Raw genomic sequence first — 16,423 nt, 5'->3', positions numbered from 1 at the left:
TGCCCTGCATCCAGGCACATGGTCCTGTGTTCACAGCCCTTAGAGGGACACCATTCCTCCCTTCCCTCCACCCCTAGCCTCGGGGCTGACTAAATGCATCTGTTCTGACTTCCTACAAGATGAGAACAACTAGAGGCAGAGGGGAGCTCCTGCCTGCTCTTGCTAAGGGCAACTCCACCACGAGACAGCTTCCAGGCTTGAATGCAGCACAGGCCATTGTGTCTTCATGGTGAGGTCAGAAAGATTTCTCAAGCCTGGAAGACTTCCTTGGTGCAATGCAAAGAGCTCCAGCATCTACCCATGAGGATGATGAACACCAGGTCTTCCTGAGATGCTCTAATCAGAGACCGACCAAGAAGGATGGCGCCACCACTCTGGCATGACCAAACACAACCTATTTCACACGTACCCCTCATGACACAGCTGAAGAGTCTCCTTCCTGTGCCTTCAAAGGAACATTCAGAACCTCTGGACAGGCAACTCCTCTTTTTCCAGGATCTCTTCAACGAGCAGACATCACAGCTTCCCTCCAGCCCACCTAGCGAGCTGCCTTTGTGAGCAGGTGTAAAGCACACAGACATGCAAGATCTGCAGCTTCATCAGCAATGCCAAAGAAGGAGGCAGTGGATGAATTATTCCTGTATTGCTCAAAACCTGCCAAGACAACTCTGTGCTCCATGGAAGCCTTCCCAATCAAATCAATTGTTAGTTCCCTTTCTTCAATTGCCACGGACAGGGATGTCCACGTCTCCATCACCCCAGCCTCACTGCGACCCTTGCAGAGCAGTGCAGGAGGAGAGCCAGCAGCATGCACACACATCACGTGCCAAGAGGGGGACAGTACAGCCACACTACTGGGGTCAAGCCTGTGGCCTTATGATTATCCCCAAAGCTGACTCAACTTTGTGCTTCATGCAAGAGGAAGCAGAAGATGAAATTCACATTGCTGACTGAGCACCAGACTGCTTTCTCCTGGCTTCAGCAGTTAAGGGTCCTTTAAATAGCAAAGCATCCAAAGGCAGGTACAATACTCCTGGCAGTGCACTCAGGATTTAAAACCAGATGAGTTTCAAGGCTGCCTACAGACTGTTCAACTGAGGAGCAATTTCCTCTACCAGTTTGACTTACTTTATTTACTAAGATGTTCATTTCCCACCAGAAGAGTGCAGGGAGAGCAGAGCCATTCAGCATTCCCAACTGGAGTGGCCAATGAGAAACCTCAAAAACACAGGAGAGGAAACTTGCAGCCCCTGCCCTAGCAGGGCCTGATGCTCTGCACACTCTGAAGACACAGCCACAGCACAGGGCAGCCAACTACCTCTGACCCAAGAACACGGATACAAGAGGCAAGACTCCAGGAGCTGAATGGTGAGGCTGAATCCTGCTGTATAGTGAGACATTATCAACCAGCTGTACATAGAGGGACAGCTGGATGGATGAGAATGGTCCTTGCAAGACCTCATTACACCTGCTCCTCCCCCAAAGTGCTGCAGTCACTCCTGTCTCACAGCTGCACTAGAAGCACCTGCTGAGTTGCACACTAACCCCCTGATTGCTTTTAGGGGCTCAGGACACAGTAGCCACATATCTGATGGGGCCAATGGGCTTTGCTTCCAACCTATTGACACACATTTCATCTGAATGGTCCCACGCCCTCAAGTCCAATTTCTCAGTCCTGTCCTAATGAATGCCCCCAAGAGGTCAGGAGAGCATAGAATACATAGACTACATAGAATACATACATAGAATAAACCAGGTTGGAAGAGACCTTCAAGATCACCGCATCCAACCCATCAACCAATCCAACACCACCTAAACAACTAACCCACGGCACCAAGCACCCCAGCAAGTCTTCTCCTGAAAACCTCCAGTGATGGCGACTCCACCACCTCCCCAGGCAGCCCATCCCAATGTGCAATCACTCTCTCTGTATAGAACTTTTTCCTAACATCCAGCCTGAACCTCCCCTGGCGCAGCCTGAGACTGTGTCCTCTTGTTCTGGTACTGGCCACCTGGGAGAAGAGACCAACATCTGTCTGTCTACAACCTCCCTTCAGGTAGTTGTAGAGAGTAATAAGGTCACCCCTCAGTCTCCTCTTCTCCAGGCTAAGCAACCCCAGCTCCCTCAGCCTCTCCTCGTAGGGCTTATGTTCCAAACCCCTCACCAACTTTGTTGCCCTTCTCTGGACTCGTTCCAGCAAGTCAACCTCCTTCCTAAACTGAGGAGCCCAGAGCTGGACACAGTACTCGAGGTGCGGCCTAACCAGTGCAGTGTACAGGGGCAGAATGACCTCCCTGCTCCTGCTGGCCACACTGTCCCTGATGCAGGCCAGGATGCCATTGGCCCTCCTGGCTGCCTGGGCACACTGCAGGCTCATGTTCAGTCTACCATCAACCAGCACCCCCAGGTCCCTCTCAGCCTGACTGCTCTCCAGCCACTCTGACCCCAGCCTGTAGCTCTGCATGGGGTTGTTGTGGCCAATGTGCAGAACCCGGCACTTGGATGTGTTCAATCTCCTGCCCTTGGCCTCTGCCCATCTGCCCAGCCTGTCCAGGTCCCTCTGCAGAGCCTCTCTACCCTCCAGCAGATCAACTCCTGCCCCCGGCTTGGTGTCGTCAGCAAATTTACTGATGATGGACTCAATGTCCTCGTCCAGATCATCAATAAAGATGTTAAAGAGCAGCAGAATAGGCATACACAGAGCACAGCCATGCAAGGTCAAGCCAAGTGTCCATCTAAAACCAGTATCTCCTGTCCAGAAGTTGCCTGGCACTGGGGACAGAGCATGGGATCACTCAAAAGCCTTATCTCCTGGGACAGTCATGGCTTGTGCTATGAATAACTCCCAGGCTGCTTGTGCCAGAGATCTCCTTGTATTTACAAGTTCTGTATCCATCTCCTTTGCCATTCAATGGTTTTTCTTCCAGAATGTATCTAACTCTTTTTTCAGTCCAAGCAAACTTTAGCACTCATAAAGGCACATGACACACAACCCCACAGCTGAGACACGAGCTGTGTGACAAGCCACTTTCTGCTGTTAGCCTCTAAAGCTGCCATTCCCTGGGCTTACTCCATGCCCCAGAGTGAACAGCTTTTCCTTATCCTCTCTCCACGCTATCCCTGCTTCTACAGATCTCTTCCATGCCCTTCCTACCATCCTCTCTTCCCACAAACACTGCAGGATCCACATTTGGCTGCTCAGTTCTTGGACAGGAGCTGTTTCAAAGCTCTCCCCTGTGTCTGTGGTTTGCAGCACCTCCTAAAGTCCAGAAAATGCTCCATCAATGTAGACATCAGCTAGGTACCTTCACCCTGGGCAGGTGGAAATCTGCAAGCTCTTGTGAACTGTCACTGGGGCTTGAAACTCAGCTTTTGTAAACCATCAGCAGAGCAACTCCAACAAGTGACATCAAGAGGGGACTATTACCAAAACCATGTAAGAGCCACTGGAGATGGGGGTAAGGAGGCTGTCTGAAGAGTTTGAGAAGAGGTGGCATGGTGTATTCCCAGTCCTGGTGCCACCACTTGCACTGCTCATTCAGCTCAGAAACTCTTCCCTCAGCAAGACAAAACTAAGGAATCCAGCAGCACAAAACTCCTCTCCAGCACATGGGCTAAACTCCACGGTGTTTGCAAGTCTGCAGCTCACCTGCACCTACAACACTCCTAGCAGCACAAGAGTGAGTAATAAAGTCCATTTCCATCAAAACAAACAAACAAACAGAGGAAAACACTTGCAGGTTGCAGATGTTCCCAGAAAGTCATCTTCAAAAGCTCCCTGCCAAAGCAAGGTCACAGTAGCAGAAGGAAAGGCAAATCCACTGCTGTGGGTCAGCCTGAGAGAGGCAGAGAGCATTCAGTTCCAAAGTTGACACACGATCAAGAAAAGCTGCTTAGTGAAATCCACTGACCCAAACACAGAAGGAAAAGCTTCCTACAGAAGCCTGAGCATGCTCCTGAAACTGACAGGCATCTCAAGCACATCCAGAGATTTGCAGAGTCATTTCAAAGACAGAGCACCCTTCCACTCAGACAACCAAAGCTATTCCCCAGTTGAGCTTTTTCTTCCCAACTTTGCATTTCAGCAGCATTCCCACTGAAAAGAAAGCTGGGAGGGGTTCCCCAGCACATTCAAAACTAAAAACAACCCCTCAAATTCAAGCCTACCACACAAATACACATCATCTACCAAGAACACTGCTCCTCCCCAGCACAGTGTGAGTGTTCTTAGACACCCCCAAGAGCTAACAGGCTCTGGGGTTATTCTGCTGCAATCTGACCACCACATCCCATGGCTGCCTTCCAGCTCTTCTCCTCCACATTGCAGCAGCAAGTTTTGTAGAGTGGGCACCTGAGAGGCTGTGTCCATACAGCTATTATGGTTGAGGCACACCACCAGGCATCCTTATGGAGAGACAGCAAAAAGTGTGTTCTCCACACAGAGAGAGCCAGGGGAGACAGCAACACCTGGGTTCCAGCTGAGGCCATCACCCACCATGTCCCACCATAGGAGACCACCTCAGAAATGAAACAAGGCCACCAGCACTGCCCTGGCAGCAGCCCTGTGTCAGCCTCTCCCCTGGTTTCCCAGCCCTCCCTGCTAAGCTCCGAGGAGATGCCACAAAGCTTTGCAGACCCACAGGCTGCCAAGCAAGAGCTGGGACCTGAACAGTTCAGGCACTGCTGAGCACAAGCCTGGCAGCCAGCTAGGCAGACATGCTGCCTTTTAGCCCTGCACAGCAGGCAGCTGGCAGGACTGCCATTCCCACATGCTACCCACAGCCTGCTCTGCCCTACCTTCAGCTTGCAAGCAAACCAAGCTGGCACCTAGCTGCCACTCAAAGAGGAGTCTCACCTTACTCCAATGAGCCACTTCAAGGTGTTTTACCAGCACAGAACTAACCCTGGTAAATCATTTCCTGTTGATCTGGCATCCTGAAGAGGCTCAGACAACCCCAGATAAGCTCTGTGCAACCTGAGAGAGAGGAAGGGTAGGACCAGCTGGTTCAGCGATAGCTCAGCGTGACAGCAGCTTAGCGGAAGCAGCAAACTACAGCCCCGGCCTCTGGCCCCTGCCCACCTGGAACTCTGCTCCTCCATTCCCAGCCCAGCACAGCAGTGCTCAGGGGGAAACCGCCCCCACCAACACACACGCAGCGTGCTGAGCCCCTGGCACTCTCCTCGGGACTGGGGAACAGCCAACCTCTTATGCACAGACAGAGCTTTCCTGCATGCCAGTGTGGCACATCAGAAAGCCTGTCCCTACCCACATTGTCTTTAAGCTTTAACACAAAGTAGAACATGGAAAGAAACAGATGGGGGCCGTGAAAGCCTTTGCCTGGGCTCTGCTGGAACAGAGGCCTTCACCTTGTGGAAAGCAAGTGCCAAAGGGTGAATCTCCCTCCTCAGAGGTTTCATTTCAATCACAGCTCTAGAAAGAGCTAGAAGCAGATCTACTGGCTTGAGCAGGTGGCCATAAAAGCAGCATGCAAGGAGGTGGTAGGAAAGCAGCACACAAGCACCACCACAGAGCCTTGCCAGCAGGAACCCACTAGGGCAGGGTGCATGCTCTGGGGAAGGGATTCTTACTTCTGCGGCTACCCAAGCAACCGAGGCAGCTCTGAGGGAACCTCACCATCAGCCACCCAGCTTAACTAGCTGAGAAATACCAGTGGAAACTTCCTGGCTTGGAAAAAGCCTGGCAGACCCTAGACAGGAAATAGGAATCTACATCAGAAAAACCCCAAGGGTTTGGATTTCATGCACAGCCCTGTAGAATGCAAGAGGCAGACACAGGGCACAGCTTCAACTGGGATCCACTGAACGGGGAGAAAGTTCAGCCATATACCAGAGGGCTTTAAATACAGGCAAGGGAAACATCTGCCAATGGAGTCTGAATGCATGCAAGTCAATCCCATGATCAGGAAAGCAGATCTGATGTCCCTTTGAGCAACTGATTTGCTTGATTTTCAGAAAGCGATGCAAGTCACGATGGAAATGAAGCATCAGTGAGCTCTTACTGGAACACCAGCAGCAGAAGCTTTCAAAGCAGCTTCACAAGGGACCTGAAGGGCATCCAGGCCTGGTGCTTTCATATAGAAGAGAGGAAAAACAGGGAGCTCAAAAAACTTTTTTGATTCCTGCTAGTCCCCAGATCTGTAGTTGAACTTCTCCAAATGCAGGTCAAAAGATAACCTGCAATACTCACACAGGCAACAGACTCTGGTCTTTGGGATCCTTTCAGAGCAGCAGAGAAGAGGCAGAACAGTAACAAGAACACAGAAGCCAATGCCTTGGCCACTCAAGAGATGGAAGCCAAAAGCAGCAGCAGTGCCCACAGCCCTCTGTGTCGACCTCCTCCTCATGCCGGCATAAGCATCCCCACAGCTGCTGGCTGAGCCGCACTGGGAACCAACCCACATTAGCTCAAAGAAAATGCTTTGTTCCAGCCCAAGCTCTCTCCCTGACCCAAGTCACCAGGTTGTTCCACAAAAATTTGTGCCAGCAGAAAGAACAGGGAGGAAGCAGGGACAAAGAGAGCAACTGGAGCCAGGTGACTGGACTGCTTCTCCAGGCAGCAGGGTTTGAAGCGATTGTGAAAACACAGCCAAAAACTCACTTGTAGCACTGTGGGAAGCAGACGATTACCACAAGGGAGGTGGTGGGTTCTGCATCTCCTGAGGCTTCTCTTCTGGGAAGCACTCTCAGTGCAGGTGTTGAGTGCAGCAGGAATAAAATACTGCTGTATCAGCAGAGGCAGAGTGAATTTTTGGTGGGGTTGTTAGATGGGAAAACATCCAAAGCATCCACAGATTTCTCCAGAGCTCATGGCCAGGCCTCACACAAGGGCAGCTCCCATAGAAGCATTCCCAAGGGATGAGTTTCTCCTGCTCATCTGTAGCATGCACAAAGCAAGGAGGTGGGAGGAAGCCAATCAGAGTAAAGTGGGCAGAGGGGCCTTTTCCATCTCCTAAGCAAGCGTGGCTGAGATGACAAAAGCAGCTTTGCAGCATCAGCCAGCATGCCCATGGCCCAGAACCCTGCAGGAGCCAGGCAATGAGCAATCAGAATCATTGGGGCTACAAAAGCCCTGTAAGGCCATTGAGTCCAACCATTCTCTTACTCTGCCAAGGCTGGTGCTAAGCCACATCCTTCAGCACCACATCTCTGCATCTTTGAAACACCTCCAAGCATGGGAATTCAACCACCTCCCCAGGCAGCCTGTTCCAGTCTCTGAGAACCCTTTCAGTGAAGAAGTTTCTTCTTGCCCAACCCAAACCTTACCTGGTGCAATTTGAGACCATTTCCTCCTGTCACATCATTTGTTACTAAGGAGAAGAGACCAACCCACACCTGGCTCCAGCCTCCTTTCAGGGAACTGTAGAGAGCAATGAGGTCTCCCCTCAGACTCCTTTTCTCCAGGCTGAACAACCCCAGTTCCCTCAGCTGCTCCTCACCAGACCTGTTCTCCAGACCCTTCATCAGCTTTGTTCTCCTTCTCTAGATCAGCATCTAACTCCACCTTCTAAAGTAAACCAAATACCAAGTCATCTACAACCTACCTAGACACCAGGAATGTGAACAGTGAGCACAGAACACAATCAACAACAAAGGGGGAGCAGTGGAAAACCTTCTAGAGTACTTTACCATCTTTCATTCTGTTTCCCCATGAGCACGCCCTGCAGCTCTGCAAGGAGAGCACTGACAGCCACCGCATGTAACAGCCACACTGCCACCAGCTGTGACCACAGCTCTCCACTCCTAGGTTACACCTGGGCACGAACTGGTGCGCTGCCTGCAAACAGCTCCAGTGGCAGTACGCCAAGCACAGCTGGGTGAGAAGCCAGCACTGACCAGCACTCCCATTCTTTAGGGAAGGCAGGAGAGCCAGCACTGCCTGATCATCAAAAGGAGCTACTTTGCACCTAGGGATCCATGACCAGCTACCAGACTGCTGATGCATCTCAGCATGTCCATGCAGGGAGCCAGGATACTACTGGTGGTCCAGCGGCACAGCCAGAGTGGAAGACATTACCAACACAAACATTCACAGCTCCACCTGGAAACAACTGACTGCCAGCACTGCAGGTGCATCCAGAGGAAGGATCATCTACACCAGCCTTGTTCTTGCACCCATCCAAAGGTAAGCACAGCTGCCTGTAGGGTTGGCAGCGCTGGGCTGTGCTGGCAGAGCCCTTCACTCAGGGGTCCCCAGCAGCCTCCGAGCACAGTTGCCTCAGTGCTCTGCCTGGGTCTGCACGTTCTCCAGCTCCTCATGAACAAAGAAGCAGGAAAGAGTGACCACAGAAACTATTTTAGTCCACATTTAACTCTCAGCCACAATTCAATGGGGCTCCAGAAGACCCAGCTCTGGGTTTATTTTCCTTTCTAGTAGAATAGAAGCACTGTGAAGCACTGGCTGATCCACACGTCCCACGGACACGGTCATTGTCCCAGTCAGCCACCCAAAAATGCTTTTTAAGTGCAGCCATGACCCCTCATTAGAAAACAAAAGACAAACCCAACAAAATCCAAACTCAATTTTCTTTGGGTTCTTTTTGCTTTCAGTGAAATTGGGCATTTGTAGGGCTTTTAAGCCCCCCCTACCAGTTCTCATATTCATCACAAGTACCATAAGGGTTTGGGACACAGGGTAAGCTGGGAAGGCAGCACTGGAGAGCACTAAACACTGGTCTGGATGCTTTTGGAATAGCTGATGCCAGTGCACCCAGCTCAGGAGCAATTTCCTTGGTAAAATAATGCTCCTTGGGAATTTGTTCATTTAGAAGAGACAGCATCAAAACACTGCTGGAAAAGGAATTGCCCAAAGTACCAACCTCCCCTCAAACCAAAACAAGAAAATCACAACACCCCAAACCAAAAATTATGGTAGCCCAAAAGCCATCCAACCTCCATGGCAAAGGTCCTGGTACTGAAAGCAGCTAAGAATCAGGGTTTGTTGTGCTAAATAAAAACACTTCACTGGAACTGGAGATCAAACCTGCTGCAAATGACAACATTTCCTACGGAAAGTTACATAAAAACCCACACTGAATAGCAACCTTCACACAAAAAATCTCCAGAGGAAATAACAATAACTGCTGGAGCCACACCAGAAGACAGACTTTGTATTCAGGAAGGATGGAAGCTGCAGCATCTGAGCCTCTCAGGCCCAGCTTTCCTTGCACACTCCTTTCAAAGTGAGAGCAGCCTTGCTCACTGTCACACACCTGCCTTCTCTACCTGGCAAGGTGCATCCTGCACCCACCAGCCTGCCTCCCCCAATAACACCCACAGCAGCAAGGCCCAGTGGAGATGCCTCAAAAGAACAACTCAACAGCTAAGGACTCAGAGCATAGTATCACAGTATCAGTCAGGGTTGGGAGGGACCCCAAGGATCATCTAGTTCCAACCCCCCTGCCATGGGCAGGGACACCCCACACTAGATCAGCCTGGCCAGAGCTTCATCCAGCCTGGCTGCAAACACCTCCAGGGGCAGGGCCCCAACCACCTCCCTGGACAACCCATTCCAGGGCTTCACCACTCTCATGGGGAAGAACTTCCTCCTCACCTCCAGCCTCAATCTCTCCACCTCCAGCTTCATTCCATCCCCTCTAGTCCTATCACTCCCTGAGATCCTGAGCAGTCCCTCCCCAGCCTTCTTGGAGCCCCCTTCAGATACTGGAAGGACACAATGAGGTCACCTTGGAGCCTTCTCTTCTCCAGACTGAACAGCCCCAACTCCTTCAGCCTGCCCTCATAGGAGAGGTGCTCCAGCCCTCTGCTCCTCCTCGTGGCCCTGCTCCGGACACCTTCCAGCACCTCCAGATCCCTCTTGCAATAGGGGCTCCAGAACTGGAGGCAGTGCTCCAGGTGGGGTCTCACCAGAGCTGAGTAGAGGAGGAGACTGGTTTGGCTGGAGCTGCTCTTCCTAAGTATTCACTGATCCAGCCAGGGATGAGGGATGCAGGAGAGCTAGCTTGCCACTCTGATTCTGTGATTTCTGTTCCTGCTAGTGCTCAGCATCCAGCCACACACCATCCCCTACTCTCTCTGGGAAGCAGTTGCAGGAAGAGCTGGTCTCACTCTGGAAGTGTGTGCACACATGTACACTCCTGCCTGCACAATGCTCCACCTTATTTATAACCCAAACACAAATAACCACCATTCTAAAGGAGCTCAAGCAGAAAACTTTACAAGCCTAGGAGAACCACACTCCTAGGAGAACGTGTCCAGAGAAGGGCAATGAGGAAGATCAGAGGGCTGGAACTGCTCTCCTATGATAACAGGCTGAGAGAGTTGGGGTTGTTCAATCTGGAGAAGGCTCTCAGGAGACCTTCTTGTGGTCTTCCAGTATCTGAAGGGGGCTACAAGAAAGCTGGGGAGGGACTTTCTAGTGTGTCAGGTAGTGATAGCACTGGGGGGAATGGATCCAAGCCAGAGGATGGAAGATTTAGATTAGATGTCAGGAAGAAGTTCTTCACCATGGGGGTGGGGAGACACTGGAACAGGTTGCCCAAGGAGGTGGTAGAAGCCTCATCCCTGAATGTTTTTAAAGCCAGGCTGGAAGTGGCTCTGAGCAGGGCAAGGAGTTGGAACTGGATGATCCTTGGGTCCCCTTGCAACCACGACAATTCTGTGAGAATCATGAGTGATCTCTCTCACTGTCCTCCCACTTTTTGGCAGCACAACTCACAGCCTGCTGTCTTCTCCAGTTCTCTTTAAAGCACTGAGCTTTGAATTCCAGCAACAGAGAAGGGTACCCTCTGTGTGCTGATTGCTACAGGGCAGCAGCTCCTGAAATCCAGAAGCTGTATTCATCTACCCTCAAAATACTAAAAGTCAAGCAGTTGTAACTCCCACCGAGTAAAGCCAACTAAGTGCTGGACCTGCAGAGTAGTAAAAGCAATGTCCTGCACTGCTTCAGGATGACCTCATCTAGATTGTTTCTTTGCTAAGGAAAAAAAAACCTTTCAAAGCAGGGACTGCTGCTGACCAGCCGAGCCTGGGGCTGTCTCTCAGCGAAGGGGAAACAGGAAGGGGAGGAGGAGGCAAAGGTAGGCTTTCCAGAAAAGGCAAGCTCGGGCATGTCTCCATATCTCTTCTCCCCCTGGGAAGGCTGTACTGTGCCAGGGAAGTATTTTGCAATGATGCTTCTTAGCTCACCGAGAAGAAATTACATTTCCTTTAATAATCACTGTGTTCTAGAGATGCTCTGATTACTGAGGCAAAGTCTGTCTGTCGCTAAAGGCTCCAGCATTTGAGAAAGAAATCTGCTGCTCGGGCCTGCATGGCAATAGTTAAGGATGTTTTATGGTAAGCAAAAGGTAGTTCTAATTCTATTTTCAATAAATGGTTTATCTACACAGCTGAAGAGGGCACCCAAAGGAAATGTCACCACATCAATCTGCTGTTTGCTGTCTCTGCAGCATACAAAGTGCACAAGTAATGCAACTTACGTTCCGCAGCTTTAGGTCTCAGTTGAGATTAACATGAAGGAGAAGCTCTGTTTGGTACTCTAAAGGATTTGACCATACTTGACATGATTTGCTCAAAAACTCAGCCACCAGTTTGTTTGTTGTGGCATCAGCCCAACACACACTAAAAATTCCCACCTCCTCAGTTCTGCAGCAGCATGGCCTGAAACAGGTATGAGAGATGTAATGAGAGGTGGGCTTCAAGCAGCCCTGGACAGCAGCTAGATGAGCAGGACAGGGGGAAGAAAGAAAACAAAAAAGAGCAAGCAATCAGAAACCCTTGAAGTTAACTAACTTGGATAACCGGCAATCTCAGCACAGACATTTTTCGCTGCTCCCTTGCTCGCTCAAGGATTGTCCCTAGACCTTCCCAATGGCACAGAAGAGCCTGCCTATGAAAACAGAGAGGTTGGCAGGCAAGCCTTGGTCTGCTGCACTGAGTGAGGGTCTCCACAGCTCCATGCAAGCAGGCCTGGAAGGCAAGAGCAGACATCACAGACCGAATCTGCTCGAGGTTCTTCAAGGACACAGAGCTGCCAGCATGACCATGGGAAATGCTGTCTCAGAGGTCCATTTCCTTCCAAGGGTGCATCTTCCCTGGTGCCTCCCTAATCTCCTGCGAATAATAGCTGCAGGGTAGGATTGTCCCTTCTAACTATTTTCCTATTACTTGCATGGTGGGTGCTGATCTCAGAGAGGAGTGACAGAGCACCAGTGAAACAAGCAATAGGTCCTAACATCCATCAGTTCAATTGCTTCATTTGCTAGTTCCCAACAAGGCAAAACCAACCAAACAAACAAAAACACCATAACAAAAACCCCAAAACAAAACAGCCAACCACAAAGCAATAAAGAACTCCACCACCTGGAGAGACAGCCACCTGCATGAGCATGGACAGCAGGCCTTCCCCTTCTCTGGAGAATGAAACCATCTTCACTCTGCTTTCCAGCAGCACTGTGCCATTTTACCCACAACCCAGGCACAAACATCACTAAATTCAGGTTGCATCTCTGAACAGAGAGGTCACAACACAGACCTTCTGTGGGTTACTCAAAACTGAAGCAAGTCCATGCCCAGAAGCAGGGAGGGCACATAACAACAGTGTGAGATCTGCACGTTTCATGTCCCCTGCATTCAAACTAGATGGTGATGATCAAGTCAGACTTGGAGCCCAGCACCTCGTCAGCAGAAAAGAAAGGAAACTAATCCACATCTGAGCTCAGGGAAAATGTTGAGGAAGGAACCCCTCCTTGAGTTTGAAGTGTTTCTATTGAAATGGGTCACAGGCTGGTGGCAGGCAGGTGGCTACAGGAACAGCATCAAGAGAAGTGTCATGTTGGGTCACAATTAATGCTGGAGCCTCTGAGAAGGGTGCATGGTCTCCACAAGATGCCAAAGCCTCCAGACATAACTAAGGAAAAATGGCAACAACCAGGAGGGGAGACTTCTATCAAAGACTCTTCTATTGGATAAAAGCTAAGACACAGATAGAGAAACGTCAGGATCTTCAGCTCAGTCAGTCCTGCTCCACAGGCAGCATCCCCAGCAGGACATGGGATGGGGAAAGGCAGGCTCTGCCAACCTTTCTCCGCGATGCACTGAATGGAAAAGGAAGACATCCTGGGACTCCTGGTCATGCTGCAGCCTAGGCCTCCAGCACTACCCAGGTTGTATTTGCACCACAGAGAGATCCAACACATGGAATGGAAGCAAACCCTTAGCAATGCTATCTGAGCACGCAGGCTCTGTGCCCAGAATGAACTGTCCTATCACGCCAGGCTCAGCAGACCCTGCCTCTCTCAGGGGACGTGCTGGGACTTGCTGGCTACTCTCTGGTTCTGGATTCCAGAGGAACAGGACTGATGACCCCAAAAGGAATTCCTATTTCTGCCTGGCAACCTCACTCAGCTGCAGCCTCCTTGCACTCCCGGCCAGGAAAGCCATCTGCCAAGTCCAGTGAGGAGGGGCCGGCCCCCTCCAAAGGACGTTAACTCTGGAGCGAGGTGACACATCAGGGCCGTGTGCTCTCAGCACCAAGCCACTGGAAGGACCAGCTTGCCAGGGAAGAGGAGCCTGCTCTGCTCTCGTGAGCAGCGCTCTCCACATCCAACGTTCATCACTCTGGCTGTAGCCTACCCAGCACTGAGCAAGACATTCCTGAGACCAGGGCCAGCCCATGGTTTTCCCCAGAACCTGAAAAGCCAGTTTGTAGGCTGAGCCCTTGCAAGTGTATTGCTTAGAAAAGAAAAAAAAAAAAAAAAAAGAGCCTGTCATGGGAAGTCCCAGAGCAAAACTAGTTTGTGGGAGTTGCTTTTACACCGTGCAGCATTAACCTCCTTTCATGGGAACACAGAGAAGCAGGCACACCACTGACACATGACCACATGTGAGAGCTCCTGCCTTGCAGGTGGGCTCAGCACTGATGAGCACACAGACCATAACTGAGCTCCTTCCCCTATTATAAACCCACAGCCCCTTCTGGGAGGCCGGCAGGGTCCCAGCTCGGGAACAGCACGGGGTCCTCATCTGCCCACACATGGGCTGCCTTGCGTGACCACAGGGATCTAAGAACACAAGAGGGAAGCAGAAGGGGAGAAGGATTTTAGATTAAAAAGGAGGGAGGAAAAAAGCAGACAAGCTTGCAGGCACACAAGGCCTTTCAACAACCAAACCCTGAAGGAAGGACACATCTCAAAGTTCGCCTCTTTCTTCCAACTATACCAACCGATCTAGCACATATTATCCCACCCCCTCTTGCAAGCCCTGGACCAACGAAGAGAGAAGAGCTGGAGAGCGATATACATCCATGCACAGGAGTGGAATCCAATTCTCCTTCCAAAGGTCTGCTCCCCAGTTTGTCCCACGTGGACCTTTTCCACCCCTGTGGTCACAGCACAAAGGCAGCAACTTTGCAGCTGCAGCAGCGTTACTGCAGTCAACAGCCTCGCTCCTTCCTCATCCCATGCTTCATTCAGAAGCACCTTCAGCTTTGCTGCCCTGTCCCTTCCCATTACGTGGGACTATTTTTTCCTTTACTGCAGAATGCACAGCTTTTTCTTCCCAGAGGAAATCTGCAGCCATGGGGACAAAAACAGGAAGAAAGGAAACAACTTCCTGCTCACTCCAAGACCCAGCCTGGAGACATCCCTGACCAACACTCTGCATCCCACCGCAAAGCCAACCTGCAAGAGAATCAGCAGCCGGAACCAAGGCATGCACAAGGACAAGCACCAGGCAAAACCCACGAGAGAAAAGTACAAGTCAAAAAGGGTGCAAGGGGCACAGCCGGGCAAGTAGGGGGAGGTCAGGTCGCTCTCCGAGGAGCTCAAGAGGACTCAGCACCAAGGGTGCAATCCTGCAAGAGCTCATGTTGGGCTGCTCTGATCCCCTGCTTCAGAGTGAGAAGTCACTTGAGGGACACTGTGCAGAGGAGAAGCAACCTCTCCATGCACAAAGTGTTATGTTTTCCACCAGATCTGCTGGGAAGTGGCTGCCAAAACACCGGTGCCAGCATCAGGGGAGGGGTGAGTGGGAACGCGTGGCAGGAGATGGAAGCGGAGTGGCCTTTCTGCTCCAGCGTGGACTTGACCCAGCTGCAACGAGCCATGCACACACACCTCGAGCCGAAGGCACCGGGCTCACCAAGCTCCAAAGACCCACCGGAGCCTGGGGACGCAAAACCGCACAAGTCCAACTTGTGCCTGTCACTGACAGGGCCGGCTCCCACCTGAGGCACCGGCACACGAGCGAAAGCCGCCCCGCGCCTCTCCTCACCTCACGGGGCGGGCGGCGGTGCCCGGCGGGGAGCCATCTTCCGAGGGCTGTCAAGGGTCGGGGCCGCCGACCTCTGGGCTTCGGCCCTGCCCCGCGCTCCGCCGCGGGCCGCTCCCGGCCCGGCTGAGGCGGCGCGATCGGCGCCGGCAGGGGCTGCCCCTCACGGCCGGGCCGCCAGCAGGGGGCTGCCGAGCCGCGGCTCAGGCTGCCGGGCCCCGGGACGGGACGGGATAGGGCTCGCAACTCACGTGTGCGCCGTGCCCCGGGGCAGCCCCCCGCCGTTCCTCCCTGGTTCCCCACCACCACTGCCGGGCCCCGCACTCACCGTGAAGGCGGGTGAAGCGCAGCGGCGCAGCGCCGCTCGGTTCGGGCCACCCCCCAGTGAGGTTTAAGGAACCGGCGCCGCCGAGCTCGGCCCGGGTAGGGCGCGGAGACTCCTCCCCCGTGCCAGGGGCCGGCCGGCCGGGCACGCCATTCACAGCTGCGGCATGCAAATGGGTGACGGGAAGGGAGCCGGGATCGGCGGCGTGAATCCCGCCAGAGAGCTGCCAGAGCCGAGGGCAGCGGGACGACGCATCCCGCCGCGCCGCCGCCCTGACTCACGGTGCAGGAATGTGCCGCGCCGGGCGGAAGCCACCGGCCCGCCCGCGGCCCCCGCAGCCCCATCCCGGAGTCCCCCGCCTCCCCGAAGCGCTTCTGGGGTCCGCCTCGGAGGTGGGCAGCGCCTGTCGGGCGTGCAGCGCCCACCACGGCCCAGCCGCCGTGACTGTTTAGCGCCAGGTTCCGTTAGCCCTGGGCCCGCGGGGTGCCGCCGCGGCCGCTGGAAACTCCGCTGCCCCAGAGCGCCCGGCTCCTGCAGCGGCCGTGCCCGCGGGTGTGCGGTGCCCCCGGGCCGGCGCTGCTGGCAGGCTCAGCGTGGGGCACAGCGGTAGCTGGGCCAGGCGCGGCCCCTTTCTAGCTTCGGAGTGCCCTCACTGCCGAGTCCCTCGGCTGTCATTAGCTGTGTGGTTCTCAGGTACCTCATTCTTTCGGGACCGTTTCACTGCCTTTTACCTGCTCTTTGCCTCATTCCCCCTGCTCTCAGTTCTGTGTTTCCCATCAAGTTCCTCACACCTCCTCCTTCGGCCATGTGGTTAGAGCATCATCCCTTCCCAAAGCTCGTTCTTTCCT

General features: G+C 52.8%; 1 protein-coding gene across 1 annotated transcript in view; it reads right to left on the bottom strand.

Moving 5' to 3' along the window:
- Positions 1 to 15,989, bottom strand: part of RHBDF1 (rhomboid 5 homolog 1) — a 42,902-nt gene extending 26,913 nt beyond the window's left edge. Inside the window, exon 1 of the mRNA XM_054180737.1 lies at positions 15,579 to 15,989. Within this exon, the coding sequence (XP_054036712.1) occupies positions 15,579 to 15,919 (341 nt within the window). The 5' untranslated portion in view covers positions 15,920 to 15,989. The remainder of the gene's footprint in view (positions 1 to 15,578) is intronic.
- Positions 15,990 to 16,423: the final 434 nt, after the last annotated feature.

This window comes from Dryobates pubescens, chromosome 4 (assembly GCF_014839835.1).
Source record: "Dryobates pubescens isolate bDryPub1 chromosome 4, bDryPub1.pri, whole genome shotgun sequence".
NCBI lineage: Eukaryota > Metazoa > Chordata > Aves > Piciformes > Picidae > Dryobates > Dryobates pubescens.
The sequence above is the reverse complement of the archived record's forward strand: the minus strand, read 5'-3'. Positions and strand labels throughout refer to the sequence as shown.